Below are 27,930 nucleotides of genomic sequence, written 5' to 3' on the forward strand. Positions count from 1 at the left end.
GATGACTACAGCTTGCGAATATAATCTAATCTTTATCAACCCGCCACAATATATTCCACCGCATCAACTCAAGTATTCACCTAAATTTACATTAAAGCGCAAGGAAAAGAACAAATTTGGACGCAGCAGAACTGTCCTACTATATAACATATTAACATAAAAATGCAAGTACTGTGCTCCAAGAAACAAATGCATTCATACACCGTAGTTGCAGAAGTACGATCGCAAACCCTATTTCGCATGTGTGCAGTTGCATGCTATGACAAACAAACCATATATTTAATTTTCAAAACAAAGAAAACAGACCTGGGCTAGCAGAACTAAGCTTCCTAATCCTCTGTAGAAAGTTCTATATTTCACGTTAATGTAGTCTTTGGTTCATCTTATTTACAATCATACCGTAACAGAGCTATAAAGCGAATAATTGCTGTTTATCCATTGTTCGTGGTTTGATGTTTTCATCTAAGAATAAGAAGCCCAACAGCCAACATAATGTTAAAAAATGACCATGACTACAATCCCGTAGTTCCAAAAAATATTTACAGAGACCCGGTCGAAACGGGGTCCAACTAGTACAGGGACTGAACAAGTTGCTGTGTATATCATACATAAATACGAGGGAGGAACCGGATCTCGCAATATCCACGGGGAGTCTTCACTATATACAGGTTATATACAATATTTACTGCTCCCATGAGATTCACCAGAAAGGGCACCACCTGAAAACATTGAGAAAAACATTAAAATTTATAAGCTACTATTCACTGAAACCATCAAAATTATTTCATTATGAACTTACATTATCACATCACCAACAGGTTAAAAATATTTTTCTCCTATCTAGAACTAATAATAATAATAATAATGATAAAGGAGAGGAAAATGAATGTGCAGCCAATTGATCACAACCCAACGGCGATCCAAATTTACGATTGAAGAGGAGCACTCATTCTTAAATTTCTCATAACTGGCCCATACACCATAGCGGTTGCTAAATTTCGGACACATTAAAAGTTTGCCTTGTATTAGTAGTATATTTATACAGTGAAAATTAAAGGAGTCAGAGATCATACCCAACATAATTTTGGCACAAATTTTCATGTGAGGTAGCCTGCACAATTAACTTTTGAACTTGCAATTTCACGGATAAAGCATGATCTACTTCACGTGTGTCCCCTGAAATTAAGCTGCTATGTTCCATGGCATGTTGAAGAGAGCTGTTCAATACCGCTGAACTGGTTGAAAAATCGCGTCCTGTAAGCTTATTGCTCATGCGAGCCATCACAACCACAGCACGCTCATTCAGAACCTCATTGGCATCTCCAAGTTGATTAACAGCCTATAAGTGTACGTACATGTAATAAGCAACATTAATCAAGAAGCAACAAAATAAATCTTTGCGGAGTCTTAAGTTACCTGAAGAAGTTCCCTTTCCCGTGCACCACGCTGAGGATGGGCAAGCTCTCTAGTTGGGGCAGATTCTTCAGCATTTACAACAGGAGGCACATGATTGCTTGTAAGCATGGACATTTGTGGAACTTCATTGAAGTTGAAAAGACGCCAATTTATGAGAGGATCGTGTACAAAGGCCTGAATGCAGGAAGAGCAAATCATCAACTTTATGATCTTTCACGTAAAACTCAAAGCCTTAATTGATCACTCATCACTATGGGCCAACACATGAATGCTCCACAAATTTCCTTATGTTTTCCATCCAAACAAATTTTACTATATTATGTTAGTAAATTAACAACCTAGAACAGTAAAACCCACATAAGCATAAAAGATGCCAACACTTGTACTCCAGAACGTGGCAGCTTGAACCAGTACTTACCAAGTACCATCGCCCAAGTCGTCAAATATGTTTTAATTTTTTTAAAAATAAGTTGTGAAGATACAAGTAATTGCTCATCCAAGTATCCATACCTCCATCATGGCCATAACACTATCCTTATTTGTTCGCAAAACTTGCATCACATTTTCACAAGTTGAGCGGAAGTTTCCCTCAATACCGCTGACTTCCATGGCTTTCACAAGCATCCTTGTCAAACGAAAAGGAACCTGCACATAAATTTAAAAAGTTAAGGGAGGAAAAAATCCACAGTCCCTATGATCCACAGTTCATAAGTTGTTCTTGAATCCACCTTCTCTGGGAACTTCTCACGGTTCATTGAAGCTTCAAAGCAATCTCCAAAATCTATGTGTAAAATCTTCCCACTGCAGAATATCATAAACATGAGATACATGAAAATTTTTTACTAATCATGTCAATCTAACTAACTTTCTTAATCACAGATTACCTAAACCGATGCAACATAAGATTGCTGGGGTGGCGATCGCCTAAGCCAAGAAGGTAACCAACCTGACCAAAAAAACCCTTAGTTTGGCCCAGAAAACAATGAGAACAACTGGGAAATTTTAATTACAGACGGTAAATCTTAGAGATGGAAATAACTAAACCACAAAACAATATGCTATATCTAATAAAAACAAATGACAAAAGCTCACAACTAATTAAGAGTTGATAAAAAAAATAAATAGCATAGCATGTTAGATTTACAGCTTAGTCTTATTGACAAAAGAAAATGGATCAATTTGCACTACTAAAGGTTCATAATAGTGGTTATGAGCCAGTTTAAAACTGGGAAGCCTGGGAAGGACATAAAGTGATGGGAAGAATTTTTACTTGCATCTATTCCAACTGGTTAAGTTCAGCTAATCAACAGGACTAACAAATGCTTTCAAAATAAAATAAAATCCTTATTGAATAACACCCCCCCCCCCCCCCCCAAACCACCACCACAAAAAAAAGCACTTCTCTCATCATTAAAAAAAAAAAAAAGCTTAAAAGCACAAATTCTCCAGTCAAATCTGTACAGTGTATATTGAAATTTCATTATGATACAAGTACTTATAAGGCAGACAGACATGATCACAAGTTCCACTCATGCATATTAATCACACACCATGCTCATAACTGCCAAGCTCCTAGTGTAATTTGTCCTCCTCTCCAGCCACACTTCAGATGTACGGCTCTTCAACCAAAGCACCTAGGGGAATAGGAACATTGCAAAACTCAAATGAGTATGTCATAGAAGACCATATAACACATCTATAAAGCATCACATACCCTTGCCAGGTCATTTCCTTCAGTATTGTTCAAAGCATATTCAAACACCTCCACTTTAGCTATTAGTGGCAAATGATCGTAATCAGGTGCAAAACTGAGCATGTATTTGTGTTCCTGATTCAAGGTAATCTACAAAAGAGAGTACACAGAAATTCAAGAAAATATAAATTGGAAACTACCATAGCTACAAGTGAAGAAATAACTACTTTATTAAAACCTGGTTTATCCAAAACTAAGTGAAAACAAGAGAGAGAATGGGAGCAACAGATAGAAGAAACCACCAAGGGCATTCTGACCACACCTTTCTGGTATCCCTGTATTCTCGAATGAGATGATGCAAGGTGTCACAATTTGGGACCCATTCAATTAAACCACTGTTTGGTGATAAAGGAATCACAGCATATCGCTCAATAGACAGATCTTTCTCTGCTGTCTTTGGAGAATTCTCAAGCAGAGTATTCACCAAACCAAAAAGCTGTCAAAGAACAACAAAGTTCTTATCAAGTAGGAAGCAAGAAATAATCTAGAGAAATTGACCAGGTGCCACTATACAAGAACCATGCTCATAACCAGAAGAGAAAAGATACCTGCATGACTCTTTCATCCTGGCGTAAATCCTCATGTCCCTTCAATAAGAAGGTATAATCTTCACCATCACTTCCATGAATTGTCAACTTTCTTGGTCGTTGCTTAGAAGTTATGACAACAAGCTGGCGCGCAAATGATGCAATTGTAACAACAGGTGCATCTGAAATAAAGATGTAGGCATCCTGATATGCTTAATGTACAAAATAATTTAATGCTGGAAGATGGAAAGAAAAAACTAATTTACCAGCACGATATGTCCCAGGAACAGCAAGCTCCAAATTGCGACATTCTAGTAATTCAGGAGAAACAGCCTAGAAAACATGCACAAAAGTACGGGGGCATAACTATCAAAAAATAATGCTAATAATAATTAAAAAAGAGAATCAACGATTAAGCATTACTCTTACCTCCAAGTCTAATGTTGTAAGGCTTTGAAGTTGTTTATCTATCTTTCTGAATACGTGATAATAGATGTCCCATGCCTAATGAAGAAATAATCAGGAAAGAGGGGGAAAGTAAATTCACAGGAAGGAAAAAAGGCAGAAGCAGACTGCAACTATTATCTCTTTCATATATATTTCCTTCCCATATATTTAATTCTCCCCTCCATTTCAAAATAATTGTTCCATTTGCATTTTTGAAGGTTTCAAAATATTTGTTCCATTTACAATATCTAGGTAGCATTTATTTCTTTTTCCATTTTTGTCAATACTAAAAATGTAGCTTTTAGAAAGAGAATACATGTATTAAATAACGGATAAATAAAGTGTTTTTTTCATAGGGATAATTCTATCTATCCATATAATTTTCTAAAATTACTAAGACATTTTTTTGTTTCATTTGATGTCTGTTTTTGACATTTTGGTTTTGGGGAAGTTATCATGAAACAAAGGGAGTAAATTTTATGTCATTGCCAATAGAGAATAGAATGTACAGACAACAATGGATCAAACAACATAGCAAACAATTAATAGATTTTTTAATTTAATTATTTGAATCCCAGCATTTGTATGCTACTCAGGATTGCAATATTTCTTGGTACTTCAATACTTCAGAAACATGGATATTATAAAAAAGATTAGCATTTTTTTTCTGCTCAACTATTTTCTGTTGTCACATAGCAGGTCTAGGCTCTAGCTTCTCCAGACATGTAACCCCTACTTCCAATTTCTAACCCAATCCCACCACAGTCCAAATTCTTCATGCAGTAGTAATCTTATCATAAAGATCTATAGGTAAATTAATGTTGTCCTTCCAATTTTAACTCCGCATCAGATAAAGTCAGAAACTCTGAATCCTTCTTGCAGCTGTGCTTAGTACTATTGTATATATTTGTCAAAAATTCTTATCCTACTCAGCACTCACTGTCCATGTTGATTAGTCTGCAAATCACTCTTTCCAGGATAAATTGAGCTAAACTTCACAGGCTTCAATAGGAATAAGGTTGCCGAAATTTAATGGATGTGACAAAGTGCTGCATTATGTGTATCCTTTTAGCTGTAAGAGATCTAGTGGGATCATGATATTTTGGTTGAACTTATCTAGGGTTCCCCCTTTGTGGAGACCGGGAGAGAAGTTTTCTACCATGAATAGGGATAAGATTTAGAACAATGTCTGTGCCAAAATATTATAGCATCCAATATCCAGGACCTTCATTCATAACAAGTAACATTTTCAATTCCAAATGTCATACCTGAGTAAGCTCAGCATCTTTCCCAGTTCTCTTATAATTCACACAGCATTCATAAGCCTCTAATAATTCCTGTCGATAGGCCTGACAATAAAAAGAAAGCACTGAAGGATTTAAAATAAAAACTTTAAAGTGATAACCCTGTGGAAATATAATATGGTTTTAGTGAAGCTATGCCAACATTTATGATAATGATATGGATAAAGAACAAAATGGAAAATCACCGTATGACCTCAATAAATATTCTCTCCTTTAAGGTAACATTGTTTTCCATTGCTCCTTTTTCAAGCATTTCATGTAATGGTTCCAAAACCTTTAGCATCCCTTCGATGTTATGTTCACCAAAATACAATCGGCTAGCTTCTTCCAGTGCTTCATGCCACAACTCATGCCAAAGAATAGCAACCCTGATAAGTTCTTTGGATACAAGTTGTGCCTGCAAATAAAACCCACTTAAGGTTAAAACTGCACGAGTTCTACACAATAAACAGTAAGCGTTAAGAAAGTAAAATAGTAAGAGATGAATAGAAGATGTTATCTAAACTTGTATGTCTATTTAAACAGCATTGATCATACGTATATATATATAAAAGAAGAATTTTGTTAAAATGAGAAGAATATTACAAATAGATGCTATAAAGCCTAGCTTTCCAATCTTTCTGAGTCGAGCTTTACACCAAATAGATGCTAGGCATCTAATCCTATCCCTAATGGGTTTGTCTAGATGGCAAGGGGTTGTGTTGGATGATTGAAAACTGGAAGCGGATGTTAGGGACTTGGGTATTATGGGGTGCCCAAAGTGCCACATTGGGTAGTATGGATGCTTGATGATGTATTTAAGGAGAGTAGTTCTTCCCCCTTAATAACTAGCTTTTAAGAGAGAAAAATCAAGGAGGCCTAAGAATCAAAATTTTAGAGGATTCCCTATCATTTAGGTTACAAAAGATGTGGCCCTAGGAGTAAGAAGAACCCTATGAAGTGCAAAAGGAGCGAATAAGGATATTGTGCAAGGAAGATAGATGATACAGACGAGATAAGGCTAAGTTAAAAGAGGTATCTACTATCCAATGGTCTTCCCAAAAGTTAAAATGAGATCCCATCACCTACCGTAAAGGAAATAATAGATTTCAAAATAGTGTAACCTTGAGAAATGAACTTCCTAGGGCTAAAATGAGTAGCATGGTTAGCAGAACTAGTATTCTTGCCATTCTTATCCATACCATCTTTACTTTTGATAACTTGATGCTATAGAGAGTGAGATTCTAAAGGAAAGCACCATTTTTGGTACTGAAGCAACATTCTTGGACACAATATTGCCAAGACCCAAGCTTCCTTCCTTTATAGGATGAAAACAAACTACCCAATTCCCCAAGTAATCCTAGTTTGTATCCAAAGCACCAGACCAAATGACTATAACAAGTATTTATGAGCAGGCGTTATTTTCAAAAGTACTCTATCGTCATTTCCAAGGTAGGGACTAACAACAGATAGATCATTGTATCAAACATGCAAACCTGATCTACAAGTACACCACTATGCTGCCGAACTTTGTCAACAACTTCTTGTGCTGCTGCTTTACGTAAGTTGCTTATTGATTTACAGGCCACAAGCAATGGATACATGAGAGCCTACAGAACAAATCAAATGCAAACAGCTGATCAGTTAATAACAAATTTGGCATCCAAAGCATTATAAGTTGACGTGGGCAACAATACAACATGAAACATTAAATAAGCTTAACACATAACACTCTACACATAACACTCTGGTTTTTCCCTCAAGAATAAATTGTCATTTGTTAAATAGGATGCTTCAATAAAAGAAAAAGAAAAAACCACCAAGGTTAAAACCAAATAGGAAGGTTGAAAAATTGTACTCAATTTTCAATAAATTCATTCATTTCGAGGCAGCAACAATAAGTGAAAATTCCAAAAAACAACACTTCGCAGCTTCCATGTGTGAAACAGCAATCAAACACTTAAAGGGTGCAACTAACAATTGTAAATAACTGTGTGGGCACGGCCCCATGCTCAAGCCACATACCTGAGGGTGATTTTGCCCAATCCGAACCAAAAGTGATTGTATCAACTCTCTCACAGCATGATTGTTAGAATGTATCCTGGCAATTATTTGAGGAAGAACGACTAGCCAAGTATTGATATTAACTAGAGAGAATCCTCTCGTCAGGGCCATTTGAACTTCTGCCGTGGCTCCATGGTTAAACCATAGTGTCAGAAGGCGAAGGATATCCTGCCACCGACAGCAAAGTTTTATAAATCAAATGATTGAATAAGGTGAAATGTAATATGCCAGAAGCTAATTGTGGAAGGCAATCTGTGAAGCAGGCCAAAATCCAAGGAAGCACAATAGTAAATTGTCGCGTCGCTTGTTCATAATAAATATTATGTGGAAAAATTAGGAACACAGAATAGAAACCAGCATGAGCACGAGGCCCCAGCAGATTGTTTAGAGACGCCAATTTGAATCCTAGAGATTACAGCACCATTGAATACAACGGAAGATAAAAATGGTCAAAACACAATGCCGTGGTAACAACAGAAGATAATAGTAGGAATAATGGAATCACTAAGAAATTTGTAGACAAACATGTAAAGGTGGAACTAAAATTATGATACTATCAAATAACCACGAGATTTTCTCATCCTTTAAATCCACTAATTAATTCTAAGATGATTAGTGCTTGGGTCATGACATCTAATAGTACCAGCAAAAAATTACGTTATTGTCATTATACTGCAAAATCAAAATTGATGGAAACACGTTTTGGATCATACTATAAGAAATTGTATCTTACCTGTAAACTGTCATCAACACCTTTAGCATTTGCTGCACATGCTATCGAATGGAAGTATCCAGTGACAGCTGCAACAACATACCGAGCGGCGAAATCTGGAAAACCTCGTAAAGTGTAATGAGACATCACTGCTGTATTGAAAAGTGCCCATTTATGCCAAGCTTTGCCCCATTTATTTGCATGATGAGTGGCTTTTTCAAATGCACCAAGTATATCTAAACATAAAAGGGGAGAAAAGTAAAAGAAAAAAAATGGAAAAGATCAATATAGTATTATAGTTGTATCTTTAATGTTCAAACTATGACATCTAAGAACCTGTTATGGAATCATCATCCAGCCCAGGAGAAAGCGACCACTGCCAGGATCCAAGTATTAGGTAAACACGAGCAAGGAGGGGAACAGTCGGACTTAAACCACTAGTGAAGCCCGAAGATGAAACAGGTTGGATGCTCAGCGCACTTGAGAGCTCCATAGCCAAATTCTAGGCCAAAAGTAAAGCAGGCATGCATATCATTGGTGTTAAATATTTGAACTCCAGTAAGTGTTCAACATAAAATCAAATACCACTTGTAGATATTTTACCTGCAGCCTAATAAATGCTTCCCTGCGCTTTGAATCCTCCCCAAGTGACCACTGGTACTTCAAGTATGCCAACATTACTTGAGGATGGCCATGGTATCGTACATTTTCGGCAGATATTTCGGGGTCATACTGAGGAAAAGAAGGTAGGGGAGTAGATGACTGTCAGGTACAGGGTAATGAGAAATGGCACAAAACAGAAACTTTTTCAAAGCAGGTAACAACCCAAACCTGCAAAAGCTTTACTAAAGTCGATCTTGCTTGGCTAATTCGACCACTTTTTCTGCAAAGTGAAGCAAATTTAAGCCAAGTTTCAACATCTTCCACAGGAGGCAGCACAAGTGCTCTAATAGCCAAAAGTGCCTGCCAGACCTGCACACACAAGTATCAGAAAATTAAAGGGAAAAAATAGATCACAAACAGGGAAGGGAATCAAGGCCCAACTTTAAACAATGTTACCTAGATAAAATTCTGGCCGCATGAGCTCATTTAATCCCAATAAACCCATAAACAAATGATGTACATAACAAAAATTTAGATACCCACATCTTGAGACAGAACAAAAACTCTGAAGTAACCCACTCATAGCATTGAATAGTAAAGGTTTAATTACTCTAGAAGTCTTATATTTCACTTAATTTTCAATTAGGTCTCAATATTTAAAAGTTTGTCTTATTGGTTGACTTACAATTCAAATTTATAACCGCAGTTATGGCCTCATGTAGCAACAAGGGTTGTGACACTACTTATCTCTAATTCCATTCATTTTCAAAGAAATAGTGATGAACTCCATGCATACAGTCAGAAGACTGTTTAATTGCAAGAATCCCTAAAATTCTTATGTTTAAGCATATTTGCTTTTAGGAAAATCTGTTTACCTCAACATTACTTTTAGCTCCTTGTATACGCTGAGTCCACATATTGCGAATAAGAGCCCGTCGCTCCTCAGCAACCCTGTCTGCTATAGGAAGTGTGCGGTAATCAATAACCTGTCGAGAAAAGCATTACCATGTTACGCTACAATTATAACATCAAATAACGGGTAGTAACTGAAGGCAAGAATTCTGGACATATTAGAACAAACCTCTTCCAGTTCCGATAGTTGTTGAACCCGAACCATGTTGCTATATGCACGTTCATAGCTCTCCAAAACCTGAAAATGAAATAAAATAATACAATTTAGGAGTATTCAAAACCGAACAAAACTGACGAACTGAACCAAAAAAACTGAAAATTGAACAAATCGGAAACCGAAAAATTGAATTAAACCTTAAAACTGAAGAACAGAAAATTTCTTCACACACAACTACAGGGTTAAGGTGAGGAGAAGGACCGTACAAATTGGGGGATAAGGGATCCCCGATACAAAAACAAAACAAAAACCAAAAGATTTTATCTATAAAGCATAGCTTTCCAATCTCTAACATGTCTGAGAGGGAAAGTCCCCTATAAAGATCATGAGTGTTACACCAACTGGATCCAAGGCATTCAATTCTATCCCATAAAACATGCTTGTTGGAAAATCAGTCATTGAAGGTGTGTTCATTATGCTATCAAACCGACCAAACCTTGTCAAAAGAAATTGGTCTAGGGTTAAGGACATATCTTTGTCAGGGTTAGGAGACAGAAAAATTATGGAGACCTAAGAGAATCAAAAGTTCAGCGGATTCCATATCATAAAGGTTACGAAAGAAGTGGAAGTCCCAAGAGAAAGAGAAACCTTGTGTAATGCAAAAGGGCTTAATAACTGAATAAGAGAATTATGCAAAGAAGATAGATGATAAAGAGGAGGAAAGGCTAGGTTGAAAGAGTATCCCTTATTCAATGGTTTTCCCAAAGAATTGCATCATATAATACGTGGACAGTACAAGGTTATTGCACTAGGCAATAAAAATAGTCCAAAGCTAGTATGTATAAAAAGCTTATCAACCAACATTTGATGGGAATCAGTGCATAAAGCAATATTACTCAAATAATGATCATAATCAGCACAAGATTCAACCATGAAAGTCAAATTGTAGAAAGCTTATGACCATTAAGTGAAAGATCAACTCAGCAAAACACAATTCACAATTGCTTAGAAAGATCTAGTATCGTTTTTATGAACACTGTGACATTCAAGATTTCAAGTCATCTAATGCATCCCCAACCTGAGATCAAATTAATAATAGAGCTTGCGAAAACAACTTAAACATGGTATGAGAACTTCTTGTGAATGCCGGCCCAGCACACACATCCTTTGATTGTTCAAAAAACAAATATAAACACACTTTTCGTGTTTATCTTTCATTCAACATGACCATTACCAGAAATAGAATATAGTACAACACAAGTACAGCATGAAAAAGTACTTTAAAACTTCCCCACCCTGTTTCCAGAGTGACACTGATCAATTAGTATCTGGAGAGTGATTGTAGTGCCAATGATAACTCACAAACACTATGTAACCAACTAAATATTAGTGAAATTCAAGTTAACCAATGCTGAAGGACAAAACCAAATAAGGAAAGTTTATGAAGCATACTAACCAGAGCAGCAAGCTCTGTTGCCAGACATTTTCTAGCTCTTTCAACATATTCACGTGCTTCATCATACTGCCAATAGAATTAGATCACAACATAAGCAAACTACAGAAAATGGTAAGAAAGGTCAGATACCCCAAGTAAACAAATACCTTTCCTCTATGAACTAAAAGAACAGCCCTGAAAAAAGTACCGCTGCTACTTCCATCACCATTGGAAGCAGTATTCCCCAGGCCCCGCAGTTTTGTTTCGTCACCATCATCTAATCGAGATACATATTCTGCCATTTGATCCCATTCTCCCATGTTCCAAGCAGCACTTGCAGCCTAACATAACAATCAGCATAAGCACAGGCAGGTGAAAAAATCTTACACGGAAGGAAAGGCTATGAAACCAACCATTGATGCCATTTCAAGGCGAGCAGCTGGCTCAGCTGGGGTCCAGTATTCTTTACATAGGTTATTCAATTCTTCCCATCGAGCCAATGCAGCAAGGCATCTCATCCTACCTGCAAAGCCAGCTCCAATCACACATTTTCCAAGATGGAAAAGAAGTTCCAACGTGAAAAGCTAAGCTAGTAACAAATTTAAACGTACAATTGCAAGAAAATGTTATCAATATTTAGTGTATACTGAGAAGGAAAAACTGGAGAATGAACAAGAAACTGTTGAGGCCAATCAAGCCACTTCTGCTTGGGGCATCATCTATAAATTGCCAATATTTGTATTCATCTCATGGCCAACATGGGCATCACCCTTTACATAGGATAAGATTGTTTCACTAACCAGGAAGCAGTGGCACAACATCATTAGCTATACCTCACTGTCAGAGACAAAAATGTGGAAACTTGTGTGCATTGCATCAAGCTTTGTATTTTATTATTTTTAATTGTTGATTAATTCTTTTACCTTGGTAGCTGGCCCATATAGCAGAAACATCAATCTTTAAAGCATCCAAACCAGACTTTGTACATACAACAGTTGCATAATTCTTTTGTCTTGATATTATTTTGAGTTTTGAATTTTTGAAATTTAGTTCAGCATAATATAGATACACCTATAGTGTAACACAGCCATGCCAAACTAGGGCAATATAGACGCGAATTCAAATAATTCAAAATAAGGGACTAATAAAGGATGTTAAATGCATCAATAGTTCATTACAGACCTAAAGTAGCATCCAATATAACATGTGGACTTGTTGCTTGAGTGGCCTTTGCAGTATAAGCCTTGAGGGCATCATCCCATCGCTGCAGTTTCTCATACCTACACAATACATACTATAAGACTTCAATGTCCTGAAGAGTTTGTCAGAAATACAAGCTCAATAAACCAAGATCAATGATATAGATAAAAAGCAAAAGTTACCATGACTCCTTAAGTTGAAAATCCAGATTCTGTTGTGCATATGTCAATATACCAACTGCAGCCTACAATATATGTTAAATTGAAATGGACGGGAAGAAAGTCAACATAGAGGGCAGCAGCCAAATTATAAACTCGATGAGAAATCATATCAATTCAAACTAACCTCATGTTGGTGTAATTGATTGTTGATATGTATAAGAGCTTCAACTACTGCAACAGGATTGGCATCCATCTTCTTAGAACGTGCTCCTTCAAATTCCATTTCTTTATAGTGTAGGGCTTTAGCAAATGCACGACACTGCAACATAGGAAAATAACAGCATGAAAAAAGTTCATAGAAATCTGGGAAAATTATCCAATAAAACGTCGTTAAAAGTTGTTAAAAGAGCAAAATGTGTTGAACAGTGGAGACGTAATACACACACCCAAAGACATAAAGGGAAAGAGAGGAGACCTTCTCAGCAAGAGCACCAAGTAGCCGAATGTCTATAGGAAGAGGCTTCTCATCATGTTCCATGAACTCAGCCTGCAAGAGCATAAAGTTCAACAGGAGCAAAATGCAAAAGATTCACCTCACCAAATCTTCAAACTATGTATCGTTAATATTAAAATATGAACAGTGTCTAAAACTAAACTTCAACAAAAGTCAAGCATGCTATACAAAATTTCCAACACAACAGTAAAGTCTCTGAAAATTCAAGTGATAAGGGATCTCTCATGAACAAAACTACTAAAAACATCAAATTGTATTTATTTTGAACAAGGAAAATAGTATGATTGGTAATTTGGCTGACGGAATTCAAGAGGCAATTCATTCTTCAGTTTAAAATCCATTTAATGAGCCTACAGCAGTAAATTTCTCTATGGAGCCACACCATTTTACCATTATAGTCCTATTTGGGAAATAAAAATTAACATTTATAAGTACATCACTTCAGCCTTCTTCAAGCAAAAGTATATGTTCAAAAAAAAAAAAAAAAGACAGTAGAAATAAATGATGATAGAATGTATTTTTCTCAGAAATCCAAAAATATTAGTGGGAAAAAGAGGGGGTACATTATAAGGTTTGCAACACAGCTTAAAAACAAGAATAGATTTCCATCACAATTATCTAAATTCCTCACTGTCCTACTACATTATATCCACTGATCTACATATTATCAACTAAAGTCTCACCCATGACCCTTTCTAAGATGCTGTTACTATTCAATAATCTTTAGGAAGCAAATATAAAGATATCATAGTTTCCTCTCACAGATTCTATAGAGTTAACAAGACAAAAGACATACCAGGTTAAGAAGTGTAGCCAAGATTTCCGGAGGAATATTTGGTGAAGAAAAGGCCATCTCTAGATTTCGAACCAACTGTTTCTGGCTGGTCTCATTCAGATGTGCCCAACAGCTGACAAATCCAGCTGCAAACAGTTCTCGTCCAACAAAAGGCTGTCAAAGGCAAGAAGTGAATATTGGATAGGGGACACTAATTCCACAATGAACAATATCAACAGGCAATTATACCTGCAATTGTGCCAGCCTAGCACAGGTTCGTAAGGCTGGAGAAGGAGATTCCTTTAGAAGTTGAATGCTAAAATGCCTCATCCATTCTGCCCAGTCCTCTTTAGTGCTTCTCTGGGAAGCCTCCCCAGCTGTCCGCAATCGGCCATCATTAACCTGTATGGAGAAATTTGCTTAAACTCTAAAAATGAACATCACAAAACCTAGATACCTATGAAGTGGATTCCTATGTCATATATCCAAATTCAAGTTCAAGAGTCCCAATACACCAATCTTTATAGTAGAAGTTCCCATCTAATGTGTGTGTAGGGATTCCACTAGCACAATGTGTAATGACAAGATTAAGACAATCAACAAATTATTTATTGGAAGGTTCATAGATTATACAAACCAATTGATCCCAAATGAATAATCTCATGTTAAATCAGTTATAATTAAGTGTTGTTAATAGGGTGGTATCAGATGTAACATTAAGAAAAACTATTGTCTTGGTTTCATATGCAATACATAAATGTAACTAAGGAAAACTATTGTCTGCTTTCAGGTGCAATATATAAAACCTGAACAAGACTTAACCCAACTAAACATCTTACAAATGCAATCTTAAAATATTTGCCTTTCTCCTTTACTTCCATTTTTCCCCCTGCCTCAGCATTACTTCAATTATACCAACTTGCACTTATACTTTCCTTTCCCAGTTTAAAGTTTTCATTCAGTACTCAGACTTCACTGCTTCTTCTGTAAATCCTATCTTCCTGTCACTTGCTCTCCCCCCCCCCCCCCAAAAAAAAAAAAAAAAAAAAAACACACGAAAATATAAATATATAAAAGGAAAAAAAGGGAACCCCTCTGCCAATTGTTTATCTCTACAACCAGTACTTAATCAATACAGCAACAACAGAAGCCTTAAGATTTTCATCTTCAGTGGTTAACCCTCGGGTTTCCAATTTGTAGTAGACATGTTTTAAAAAAAGCCAACATATTTCGACTCATCACAAGAGGATACCTGATGGCCTTTGAGTTTATGGGCATCAGATCCATCTTCATAAGGATCGATCTCCACATCATCTAAAGGATCACTAACAACCTCAACAGGAAGCCTTCGGCTCAGTCTTTGAGAAGTTGTGGTCCCAAGGATAAGTGGTTCACGTTTCTGTAGACGCCCTTCAATTTCCTCAAATTCCTTGTGCTGCAGTAATATATTACTTAACAAAATTTCAAGGGAAAGATATGTTAATGTGACATAAAAATCCACACAGAATTGGAAAAACTCAGACCCGCAGGCGATATTTCAGCAGAAGTTTGTGTATTGATGGAATAAAAATTGTAAAATCCTCGCCAAGGGCATGAGCCAGACAACAAAGTGCATCTACGGCATCCTTCCGGAGCTCATCATTCTTTCTGTCAATTTGAAGCAAAACTGTAAGAACTACCAGACCAGATAACTAACATGAATGTCTAAAAGATTATATGAACTAAAAATGGAGAAAACTGAGCTACTAAGAGATATAAAATTTATGGGAGGTCAACAGACTTTTAATTTCTGTTTTTAATTTCTGCTTTCATCTCCATGTTTTCTGTTTTCAAATGTTTGTAAAGCAAATACTAAAAACAGTAAAAAAGATAAAATCATTTCCAGTTTTCGTATCATGTTTTCACGATTTCCTTCACAAAATCTAGAAAACAAAATATGAGAACAGAACCAAACAGGCCCTTAAACTCTAATTATAGATAACAAATCCCAAATTCCTCAATAACAAACCAAAATTCTGACTTACAATTACTTCATACTTCAGAAAGTATTTAGTACAATTATTATCTCCTCATAGTGCACTATAACCCCTTTGCTAGAAAAAGAGCCAAGGGTTGTAGCAAAGTAGCAATCTTCTAGGAATAATTTTCGACACTGTTAAAATCCTAAGATCAAATAGTGGGAGAGGAATGGCAACAAAATTCCAAATTTCCAATAATAATTCTGAATGAACTTCTGTGTAAGGATGCAATGGATTTGCAAATTAATTATACACACCTTACAATTTAAAGCTCCTTATGATCATTGTTCACATTTAAAACAAAGATCTCCTTAAGTGTTACCTTTAATTATTAACTATTATGTCAAACAAAGGGGAAAGGACAATGGGTTCCACTACAATATGAAATTCTAGAATTTGCATACTCACCCATCCAATACTAGTTTCAGGTGATGCACAAGAGAGGATATATGACCCGTGACCTGCAGATAAAGGGAGAAAAACCAATAGAATAACCAAAAAGAAAAAATAAAAGTGTCATGTTATATCAGTATAAACAAGCCCACTATAAATATATGCGTATGGATCCTCATAAACCAACCTGCACACGAGGGATCAATCTTGTCAAAGTTTTGATTGCGGCACGTCTTATGTCTACGGAGGCATCCACTTTAAACAAGCGTATAAGAGCAGGAAGAAGTAGATGCATGTGTTCATCTAAGGTGCCTAAATTATCAAGAATAAGGTCGTCATGGTTAACCATTTTCTGGCCAAGACAATCACATATGTTATAAATTCCTTTTGTACAGTAAATCTGATATAGAACTCATGAAATCAAAGGCATAAAACCTATTTTTACTAGTAGCGAACCTCACGCTTTTCTTTCTGCTGAATTTCATGTTATTTCCAAGAAAATTTGCATTTCAAATTCAAATAACCATTCAAAAGGAATAGTAGCAATATGGGGTATGATATACAGTTATACACAATCATAAATGTTGGGTTGACTGGTTCAAGAATAAATAACAAGTTGTAAGTTGCAATGACAAATGACACAAGTTGAAGGAATCCTGTGTGATTTAGCACGAGTAAAAATTTTCCAAAAACAAAAAAGGGAACAATATACTATGTAAAGACTACTAACCACCAAACACTTCAAGAGTGTGGAGAATATCAAGCACATATGTGTAGTCATTACACCGTTCTGCATCACTAATAACCTGAATGCAACCTGGCAGAATAACTGGAAGATATGTTCTAAATTCATCATTGAGAGCCAAGCAAAGCTGTTCCACCAAGTGAAGAACCTGTGACATTCAAGCAAATAATCAAACAAAAAAAATGAAAAACCACAAGAGAAAATCTCTAGGATAATCTACATAAATTGGAAAAGCAGCACTACTAACAGGATATCCAAGAGCTGGACGCGCTGGGGCTGGAAGTGTGAATGATGACCACAGTTCAGATATTAGAGAAAGCAAATCTTGCAAATATTTACGAATGTGCTGCAAATTCAGAACCAAACATGTGAGCAGAAAAGAAAACAATGATCAATTTGATTACGCACGCACACACACATATATATGTACCTGGCGCACAATAGAAACAAGAGTTCCAAGCTTCCATGTAATGAAGTCTTTTAGACTATCTTCACATGTACGAACAGTATGAAAGAGATCAGGCAAAACCTACAATAAAGCAAGGGACAAAGCCCAAAGTTTTAGGTCACAAAATGAATTTAAATGCCATAGACAAGTACTATGGCACCAAGCCAAATACAACAATAACAATAAACATGGACTAAAAAACCATAAGAAAAAGTATGGCTGGGCAAAGATGTAAGATGGAGAACTAACCTTTGGCAAGTACGGAACACAGCCAAGACCCATTGACTGACCTCACAAACAACAAAAACAATCATACCAGCAATGAGTATCAATAATGTAGATGCATGGAAGCATAAATGCAATTTAACATCCAAGTGGTGAAAGAGGACACTTCAATATCACTTCAGTTACAAAAATTCTATCAAGATACCAAAATCAAAATACTTGGTTGCTTAAATAATATTCTTTTACAGTGTATTTCATAAATCAAATATTAGTAACACAACTACATCAGCCCAATAAAAAAATCCATGCTCTGAGGTTAAAACTCTTGTATTTAACAACACTTCCTTCACAAAATCTGCTATATCAAGAAATTCTAGCAGGAGGATTCCACAAAGAGGATAGCAAACTATGCAACACTCAGTTGAAATTAACCATCCTGGTAAGACTTGCCATCAACTTGGTGTGTTCTTTCAATTAATCAACCACTTGGTTCAGGACATGAATTTCATAGGAGAGATATAGAAATACTAAAGATACATGCAAACTAAAAAATTTACAAAATATGAAGTGATTCAAAAAATAGAGTGTAGAATAAAAAGGATAAGCAAAAAGGGGGTCTCTCCTGCTCCAATAAAATTCCTCCCCCCCCCCCCCCTCCCTCTCTAAAAAAGAAAGGAAAGTAAGTAGAAAATGAAGGGCATAAATATATAGCAGAATCAAGTTCTATGTCAGTTTAATCATTCAGCAATACTTATAACATCAAAAGTGTAATTGTATTTGAATTAAATTAAATTTTTCTTGCATTAATATAAAATAAGGAAATTTTATAGCATTTATGAGGAGAAAAAATTATGGTAACCAGACAAGGACAATGGCCCATTATTATTTCTTTATTTTGCAATTCTATGTCAACTATTTTAGAAATGTTGTATTCTGTATTTCAGTTTCAGGTGCATCTCCTCAAATTAATTCATTTATCAGATACAGGGACAGAAGTGAGCTGATCATAACAAGACAACACTTTGTTCCTGTTTACTTTTATAGAAGAACTTACTAAGAAAAAGGAGACCAGGAGAATACAAACCAAGAAAATTAGAAATTACAGGATACACAGAAAATAATAGAGGGGGAAGCACAAGACACAGGCCTGTTGCATGCTGGCATACCTTGAATATGAACATGAGAGAACCAACCACTTTCAAATGGTAACTAGCAAGAGATGGATCCCTCAATATACGCATCAGAGAATTAATTGCAACCTGAAATCATAAAAATCAACACAAGTTGGGTGAAAAATAAAGGTACAGAAGTTTTGTGTTAATGTGCTACCGTGGAATAATAATCATCTGATGAAGCAAATGAAGGCCACAGGTCAACAGGAAATTCATCCATGCACTGAATCTGCTGACTTGAATCACTAGCCGGGCGGGTAACTTCTCCATGAGACCCTGGCAAGGCTTTCTGATTCCGTTTATGCACATGAGGATCCAGAGCACCCATAATCCCAAGAACCTGGAAGAACCCAAGTACAATTTAAGGACAAAAGCATGCCTATATCAAAAGATATCATTTTTTTTAGTTTTTACTATTACCTTCAATACTTCCCGTCTGGTGGACCACACCAGTTCACCATTCAGTAATTTTAAGAGTAAGCCAAGTAACTGTGGGTACTCATTATATGGAGTTATAACATACCTATCAAAATTGTAAACAAATTTGATCACATTAATATAGAAAAATTGAGCATTAGACTTCAATGCCCTCTTCAAACTATTTTATTCATAAGTACATCTCGATAAAAAAAAAGGTAATGTAAGAATTTGAACATGGGTACTAGTTTTTAAAGAACATCCCGGTATACAAGCATCATGCACTAACACAAAGTCCGAGGAATGGTCACACCCAAAGGATGCAATGTAGAGAGTCTAACCTAATAAATGCATCAGTGGCTTATTCCACGGCTTAAACCTGTAACTGAGGTCACACAGAAACAACTCGCCCATTGCCCTAAAGCTCCCCTTTCGTGGGTACTAGTTTTAAATTTCAAATTTTTTGTTGACGAAAACACATCTGGATAAATTACATCAAGATGCACAAGAAAACACTTTTTTGGGATAAAAGAAGAAATATCATTTGAACAAAGAGAACATTACACGAAGTTGGAAGATAAGATATCCTGAATTATTTTATAATTTATATACTAGCAAAGAACTTCTTTAACAATCATCCTCAATAAATTTTCAATGTTAAAAAATTAGGAGAGAAAAAAAAGAACATTATGTAAACAATATTTGTAAAAGATAATATAGCCATATTATATCAATTTGCTAGTTCTAAAATAATATTGCCAAACAAGTTTCAAGTTTTATTAATTTTTGAATACTTGTAAAAAAAATTAAAAAGAGATTTAAGCATAAATGATGAGTTCAGATTGCATCATTTGATCCATGTAACTAACTGCACCTATTGAGATGGGGCTTTATCCTTGTTGTTCCAAAAAAAACAAACATTTCAAATAGATTTTATTCTTAGCCATTAAGATACTATTTTGAGAACACTGTTACAAATTAGTTTTTTGTTCTTTGATTCATCTATTTTTTTTAAAGAAGTTGAATTTAAAGTAAACCTGATTTTAAAACTGTTTTAGAAAACTATAAAAAAATTTCTAAACAGGCACAAATACAAACATGTTCTTTACCCTGTGCTTTGTACAACTTGACCAAGTGTAGCAACAGCCACTTCCCGTTTAGAGACGGCTGCTCCATCCACTAAAGCATCCACTATTAAAGGCATAAGTTCAGGAATGTATTGCCTCATGGCAAAGCCACCCTACACAGAACCATCCAAGTTAGTTTGCTACTTACCAAAATTAAAAAATAACAAATAAACGCCCTACAAGACTTAATTCACTAACCACTCTGGCAAGGTCCCCGACAGTCACAAGGACTCCACTAATGATTCCACTATTCGCACTAGCATCAACAAGTCTGGCCACAAGAGCCTGAAATAATGAGAAAACTCGTTAAGTTACAAAATAAACTTAATATAAGAATGTATCTCTAACACCAGAACTAGTAAAACCTTATGCACTGGAGCAATGTATGGAAGTATAAGCCTTTCACAATTCCTTATCAAACACCCAAGTAACTTCGCACTTTCTTCTTTGCATTTACTATCTGCACTGCTGACATGGCAAAACATAATGGAAATAGAACAGAATAGTTCTGTTACCAATGCATCCAATAAAAATAATGAATCTTGGTATACATAATACATGAAGATGATCCACTAAATATTATAAACAATTCAAATTCACCTCTGCTCTAAGTATGTTAACAACTGTATAAGATGGCGACGAAGAGCTGGGAGAACATATGCAGGATTTTTCTCTGATAACCTTCCAGCCAATGAAATAGCATACTCCCGAACGTCAAAATCCTGCAGAAATAGACTCTTAAATATCAACAGTATTCAACAAAATGAAGCTCCAATAAAAATTACGGGAAATATAATCCTATGCAAGTGTACAGCATTATACAACACTTAAATCACAGCCATAATTCGGTCTAGAGAAGATATTAGAGGTCTGATCTGTCGATTTTTCTCCAATGAATCTGAAACAAAATTTGTCGGGAAAAAAAAAACATGTAGATTGGAATTACCAGTTAAATACTAAAAGTACAAGTACATAATACCATCAAAGTTGTCTATCGATATAATATGTGAAAAACATTTTTCTGAATTATATAAGATAAATGTGAATGTGATTCCCCAAGATATCTAGCTACCACAGTTGCAACTAAACTTAACATCCTGCAAACTACTCTATAAGAATCAGCCAATAAACAACAGCAAATCACAACATATCTAGCTTTGTCAGACCTCATCATTTAAAGCAGCAAATACTGCACTCAGATTGTCAGCCTGAGCCAAATACTCATCAAAACCTCTATCTCCATGGAGAGAAGTGAAGATAGAGTGGCGAACAGTAACATCAGCATCTGCAACAGCAGAAATGAGAAGCTTCTCCACAAGCTGCAAAAGGTCCAAAATCATTTAGTGACAAGCACATCATATATAAGTGTGCATCATTACACAATTAAAATACCAAGATTCACTAAAGATAGCATAAGGAGTAAGGACTAAAGACTAGAGCATAGGCACCGTATTATAAACATATGCAACTTGTATTAAAAAATGTTCCTGACAAAATTTAACCGCGAAACATGAAAAATCTGACGAAGGTGCAATTGTCTAAATTTCATAGTTCAAAAAAGAAAATTATTAGATTAATTTTTCACAAAATTACTTTTCCCTTGTCAACCATCTGACAGTTCTACAGAGTAATTATCAAGTCAGGACTAAATCAATCACTAATCATTAAAATTCTATTTTGGGGTTTTCCAATTGAAACCGAATATTTTATTACCTTCATAATTAAGTTCTTATAGTCCCAAAATTTTCAACATAGATCCCTACTGTTAAAGCACCATTATAAACTATGGGAATCAGGGGCCCAATTAAAAGGATTTTGAAACAGGAGTTACAAAAATTCATGTGTCACATGTTCAGCCTAGCCTACTATTAGAGAGTTAAAATGATGCTTCAATAATAGGACCCAAAAACAAGTCAAACTACAGTCCCCAATTACAAACTTCTATGCAGAAACCAAATTGGACATCCTCAAAAAGAATAGAGGCCGACATAAAATCTTCAGATGGTACTTCAGCAAGGAAACTTTCTTTGTTTTTTTTTCCCCTACAGCGCACATCACAAAGAAAAGAGGGGTGGGGGAGTATCTACTAGTAAGAGCAAAAAGGACCAATAACTCCAACAAATCTAAGAGCAGAAACTTCTTCAAACTCCAACCAAACCATTCATTCCAACCAGATTTTCTGCATAACTGGACTGCAATTAGTCCACCGTAACAAGTCCGCCTTTTAAAAGTCTAACCCTTGCTAAACTTTGCATAAAATAGTTCACTGTAACGGAATTGACCTTGGCTCATTATACACAATAAAATGCTATCTGAAAGAGTCTAATTATTTCCTAAATTAAAAAAGGACTTCTTATCTTGGATTCTAGAAAAAGGAAAGTTTCAAAAAATTGGGGGGAAGAATTAGAAATGCACAGTCAAAAGTGAACAAGACAAAAGATATGAAGTATACAAAAAATAAATAACTAAAAAATTTGTAAACACCAAACCTCTTCCACAAGTCGGCGACGCTTTCCACCCGATCGATTTGACCTGCTAGAACCAAAATGAGCACATGCTACGCCAGAGAAAGAACTAGCGACCAATTTGCAACAACAAAGAGCAGCATCTTTTCGGGTAACTCCATCCTCATCATCCAAATATACAACAACTGATTCTCTAGCAAATTCAAGTAGGTCATGACCCTATATCAAGCAGGATAAACAGGGTTATAACATCTACCATTTTCCAATGTTTCTAAAAAAATGATCAAAACAATATATAAGGACTTTATTGAACATGACAACAGTTCATTATATTTATTGAAAATGAGCTTTGAGAACCTTGAAGTTAAAACGAGCAAGAGTTTGCAGAGCAAGCTGTATAAGACCAGGACCACTAAGCTCAGAAACCTGCTGCGGAACATTCATCACTGTTCCTCTACCAATGGAAGCTGCAGGCCTCCCAGGATGGTAATGGGATTTAGAAAGAACCATAGATATGCTGTCTAGCAACCGCTCTTGAATGGTAGGCAGAAGTGATGGAATGCTGAAGTAATGACAAACAACACAAATGAAACATTTTAAAAAATTAATCACTAAAATCACTAAAAAGGTGGAAAATTTGTTGCAAACAAAACCTATACCTAGCACATATTTGCTCAAGAGCCTCCACAAGCACAGTTGAAAGACCCGTAGAAAACATAATATCCAAAAGCCCACGTACATGAGGTTCCATGGTTGGCCCCATTGCTTTCGCAATACTTCCAACACAAGCCAATGCTTCAAGCGAAGGCTTACTCCTACGAGGAGCAATCTACATCAATAGAATGGATATACTGTCAAATGATATCCTCAATTCCTCATCACGTATTATAGAGCAAAATACAACCAAGCATGAATCCTAATAGCAAATGCATCATGGAACAAGATGAATAGTGACATCAAACAACAGTTTCTGCAACATACCGCCTCGCGTAAGTGGGTAGTTATTGTCGGCAAATAATGAATGAGTTCCCCATCAAGTGCTCCAGCCATCTCTCCAAGGGCAATGAACCCACTATCACGATCTTGAGGTACTTTCAACACGGAAAGAATATGATTCATGCATATCTGCAAGGGATTTCATCTCCCATAGGAACTCATATAAGTATATCATTAAGTTACTTGAAAGTCTCCGTTCTGAATACTCTTCCTCCCAGTTTAATAAATGCAATCAACTAACAGGGAAAAGCTAACATACTGTTAAATAGTTGGTAACGAAACGATCACGTAGAAAATGTGCGATTCGAGGAAGCAATGAAGTTATGCTTAGGCGAACAAGCCGGTCTCGGTGCTCCAGGTATCTGAGAACAATTTCCGCAACTTCTCGGTATCTGGACATCATGAACTCACCAGTATTCCTTCACAGAAATAATTACATATAAACTAATTTCAGAATAATAAGATTAACTAGTAACCAACCCGAGTTTCATAATAACACATAGAAAAGTAGCGAGCAGATAATGTGATTATCAAACCCAGTCTCTTAGTATTGTCCATGTAGAATTTTTCCAGTAATATTATTAGGCACAACTGGCACTTGACTATTTTATTTTTACTTTCTATAAATTAGTTATTTAACTTTCCTGTTGCCATATAGAGTGGCAGCATTAAGCCGCGTAAGTTTACAACCTCCATTCCATTTTCATATTTATTTAGTATATGAATCTGTTAAAACATAGTTTTCCCCAAGCATGCTTCATAAAGGACAGAACACTAGCAACATACTGGGTTGACTGGATAAAGTGTTTAATAAATAATTTTCAAGCTTAAAATGATTCTGAACTTTTAATTTATGCAGGAAAATCTGAAAATATTAGAAGAAGCGTAGAAAAATGCTCACTAAAAATGTAAACAATTTGTTAAGAATGCTAGCTTGAAAAAATTACAAAACTTTCATGGATCAGTGCAAAATGTTCAAACTTATAGCAACCTCAGAAGTTCTCCAACAGCAAGCAGCGAACCGTGTATGCTGTGCACTGGGGCATTTCTACCCAATCCATCTTGTGTTGCCTCAAACATTCGATAGTACCTGATACCAAATAAAAGGTAATGAACCTGACCTGATCTTTAACAGGGGTATATTATGCAGTAGAAGATTAAAACCATCAAAATAAGCATGATGTGAGAAAACACAGATGAATGGAAGGTGATGACACTCTTATTCTAGCTAGAACCTCCAAAATGCACTGCTCTGGCATCAACTTTTACTACCACCATGGAGGATATCAAAGAAAGTAAACAACTGAATGAAATAATGCTGGATTTGGTGCCATATATTACTGTAAAACCAAGTTTCATGATGGGTACATGCTGATGGGCACTCCTTGCTTTGACAAGGATGCCCAACAGTAGATCAACAGCCTCAAGTAGAGACAATGATCATGAAATGCAGTCCATATTTGTTAATACTTCTGCTTTAGTGAAAAGTTCAGAGTCTATTCCATAGTTAGTTCAGGTGTTCTACCATGTTGGATGTGTAATATAGGTGTGAATCCGCCTGTCCTTCAGATAAACAACTCATTCAGCTGGTAGACAGTTGAACGGTCACACTTCTACACAATCAACCTCGAATTGCTCTAACTCTTACATGAAACATAGCTTCACTAATTATATGTCATTTAGTTGGAATACATCCACTAGTACCAAAGGCAACCAAAAAGAAACCTACTACCATCTTCACAAATGTTAAAAACATAAAGCCTAAAAAAAGTAAGAACTTACCACTGAACACGCCAGCGTGTTTCACGCTTTTCTATAACACGAAGGCAAGCACGCAATGCCTCCACTGCCCGCTCACGAACAGGCAACGCTGGATCCCTCAAAGCGACCCAGATAGCATCAACAAATTCTGGCACATGGACATTGAACACGGTTGAAGCATTTTCTGCCATTTCCTGCAATGACCAAAAGGAAAATGATAGTGCATAAATATTCCAAACTTGCTAAAGAGAACAAAAAAATTATCAGCCTTACTCAATCAAACGATAACTTCAAAAACTAAAATGATCTTCTTCAACTGGAAAAGGGAATAAAGCTTCTATCAATTCTGACAAAATAACAACTATAGTGGCACTTACTTTCAGGATGAGGACAGCAGCAAATCGCCGATATTCCACTCTGTTCCCTCGAAGCCAGTCTAGAGCAATTTTCACCTACGAGATAAGAAAAATCAACGCACTCAGAACTCATGTCAAACAGAGCATGTTACAATGCTAAAGGTAAGATTGAAAGTAGACGGGAGGGAAACCTGGCGCTCGACTTCATCGGCAGTCATAGCCCCACCAGCCCTGGCAAGATGGCCGAGAACCCTACTGGCATGAACCAAAATCTCAGGGTCACGCTTGGCCTCAAAGACTGTCCTCATGTAACTGGAGAATCTGGAGACCTTGGAAGCGTTCTCCCCAAGAGCCACATCTATGAGCTCGTCAATGGCCCTCAGAGCTCCCAAATTCTCAGCCACGTCACTGCTCTCGAGGAGGCTGGAGATCCTGTCGTATAGCTGATCCATGAAGCGAGAGAAGGCCTCGCCACTTAGGTCACGTGCTTCCTCCTCCAGATGCTTCTTGAATGCCAGCGTAGCACCCTCCTGCGTCACCAGAATGAACTAGTAAGTGAGTGAGAGTGAAAGAAAGTGAAAATTGAAGTGGAGGAGGAGGAGCAGAAGCAGAAGCAGTGAGAGAGTATGAGGTAGAAACCTTGGGGTGGCCGCGGGTGCAGAGGTCTGCAAGGATGCGGTTGAGCGAGTCGAAGGAGGTTCCGGGGACAGGCGGTGGCCCAATGTAACGGTGGGACTGAGAGGGTGTTGCCATTGCCATCCTTGATTTTGGTGTGATGTTCCTAATCCCTAACTAAACTAAACTAAATCAGATTAAATTATTAGTGTTATTATTGAATTGAAATTTAGGAACGATGGATTGGAGAATCAGACATAGCATCCCGCCATGCCTGAGAATAGAAAGAAAAGACAGTGTGAGTGTGAGTGGGGCACCTCGAGATGAGGTTTATTAACTAGTTTCTGGGTGCTCCCAAGCGTGACCAAACTCACCCTGGTGGTGGCGTGAGGTTGATGAGGAGACGAGAACTGGAGCGACTCGAGAACGCACCACACCCGCCACACGCACCCAACATACTCCAGTCCGACCCGTTACAATATTCCGCCCCGACATAATAATAAACAAGTCTAGACACTAAACTTTAGTGCTACGTTTGTTTATAGAGACAGGACACTGAGACAGAGACAAGACACTGAAATAAAGACAGGACACTGAGACAAGGACACAGAAATACAAAATCGTATTTGACAGAAGAAACATGAACAAATATAATATGTCTAGAGACACTGAATTAGTATATTTTGTGTCCATGACGGAGACACTAACAAGGAACACAACTTATTTTTTATTTTTTCTTTCATTATTCTTGTTAATTTTTTTATAATTATATTTTTTATTATTATATTTTTCATCTCAAATTTTTTGAATGAAAAAATGAGAATAAATTGAGTTTTCATAATTTGTTCTAGTTTATCACTAAATAAAATACAAAAACACAAAATTTTGTGTCTCTGTACATCAGTATCTTGTTCTATCCTATTCTCAATGTCTTATCATGTTCTGTTTTCGAAAACAAACGCAGTCCTGTGCAAATTGACCCCTAAACTCTCTTAAATGATGAATTGACATTTTAATACCATAAACTTTGAAAAATGTGTTATTTTATTCGATTGGTGAAACTTTTAGTTTAAAGAGCTCATTTGCATTTTTGATTTATTCATTCATTTTCTAAATTAGAATCTTATGCTAGACATTGAGAATAGAATAACATAAGATACTGAGAGACAGAAATATAAAATTTTATATTCTTGTATTTTTCTGATGATAAATTAAAATAAATTATAAAAATTT

At 36.2% G+C, this 27,930-nt stretch overlaps 1 protein-coding gene across 5 annotated transcripts; it reads right to left on the reverse strand.

Annotated features, from left to right (window-relative positions):
• Nucleotides 1-321: 321 nt before the first annotated feature.
• LOC112801208 (serine/threonine-protein kinase TOR) lies at nucleotides 322-27,169 on the reverse strand. Of its 5 annotated transcripts, none has more exons than XR_003818544.2 (57): nucleotides 26,722-27,164; nucleotides 26,274-26,612; nucleotides 26,104-26,178; nucleotides 25,748-25,920; nucleotides 24,957-25,055; nucleotides 24,225-24,384; nucleotides 23,951-24,094; nucleotides 23,629-23,798; nucleotides 23,327-23,531; nucleotides 22,994-23,188; nucleotides 21,671-21,823; nucleotides 21,105-21,226; nucleotides 20,870-20,972; nucleotides 20,703-20,789; nucleotides 20,487-20,617; nucleotides 19,381-19,483; nucleotides 19,118-19,300; nucleotides 18,955-19,047; nucleotides 17,813-17,848; nucleotides 17,546-17,644; nucleotides 17,363-17,461; nucleotides 17,101-17,263; nucleotides 16,558-16,682; nucleotides 16,386-16,438; nucleotides 15,483-15,606; nucleotides 15,212-15,394; nucleotides 14,209-14,361; nucleotides 13,981-14,133; nucleotides 13,146-13,217; nucleotides 12,855-12,989; nucleotides 12,692-12,753; nucleotides 12,492-12,589; nucleotides 11,723-11,832; nucleotides 11,477-11,650; nucleotides 11,331-11,396; nucleotides 9,887-9,955; nucleotides 9,681-9,791; nucleotides 9,034-9,174; nucleotides 8,806-8,934; nucleotides 8,539-8,704; nucleotides 8,224-8,438; nucleotides 7,452-7,658; nucleotides 6,923-7,036; nucleotides 5,633-5,844; nucleotides 5,412-5,492; nucleotides 4,126-4,200; nucleotides 3,963-4,029; nucleotides 3,718-3,878; nucleotides 3,432-3,605; nucleotides 3,131-3,259; nucleotides 2,967-3,050; nucleotides 2,301-2,362; nucleotides 2,145-2,217; nucleotides 1,927-2,061; nucleotides 1,417-1,590; nucleotides 1,074-1,339; nucleotides 322-719 (listed from the first exon to the last, which is right to left on the reverse strand). XR_003818544.2 is itself a non-coding variant. In XM_025843811.3 (57 exons), exons 1-57 carry the CDS (start codon nucleotides 26,839-26,841, stop codon nucleotides 701-703), a joined length of 7,413 nt encoding a protein of 2,470 aa, XP_025699596.1. In that variant the 5' UTR covers nucleotides 26,842-27,169; the 3' UTR covers nucleotides 322-700. The 5 variants fall into 5 exon arrangements, 4 of the variants coding, with proteins under 4 accessions (XP_025699596.1, XP_025699595.1, XP_072093199.1 ...); XM_025843811.3 differs by having other exon boundaries at nucleotides 5,641-5,844; nucleotides 20,870-20,969; nucleotides 26,722-27,169; XM_025843810.3 differs by having other exon boundaries at nucleotides 5,641-5,844.
• Nucleotides 27,170-27,930: the final 761 nt, after the last annotated feature.

This window comes from Arachis hypogaea, chromosome 5 (assembly GCF_003086295.3).
Source record: "Arachis hypogaea cultivar Tifrunner chromosome 5, arahy.Tifrunner.gnm2.J5K5, whole genome shotgun sequence".
NCBI lineage: Eukaryota > Viridiplantae > Streptophyta > Magnoliopsida > Fabales > Fabaceae > Arachis > Arachis hypogaea.

Bases quoted from the DNA above. Each gene is read 5' to 3' on its own strand.
- LOC112801208 (XM_025843810.3), bottom strand. From the start codon at position 26,841: ATGGCAATGGCAACACCCTCTCAGTCCCACCGTTACATTGGGCCACCG. The intron at 4,030-4,125 runs GTAAGAGTAATG...CATGTTTTCTAG, and splicing joins TTACAACATTAGACTTGGAG to GCTGTTTCTCCTGAATTACT. The intron at 1,591-1,926 runs GTATGGATACTT...TCCTGCATTCAG, and splicing joins GTGTTATGGCCATGATGGAG to GCCTTTGTACACGATCCTCT.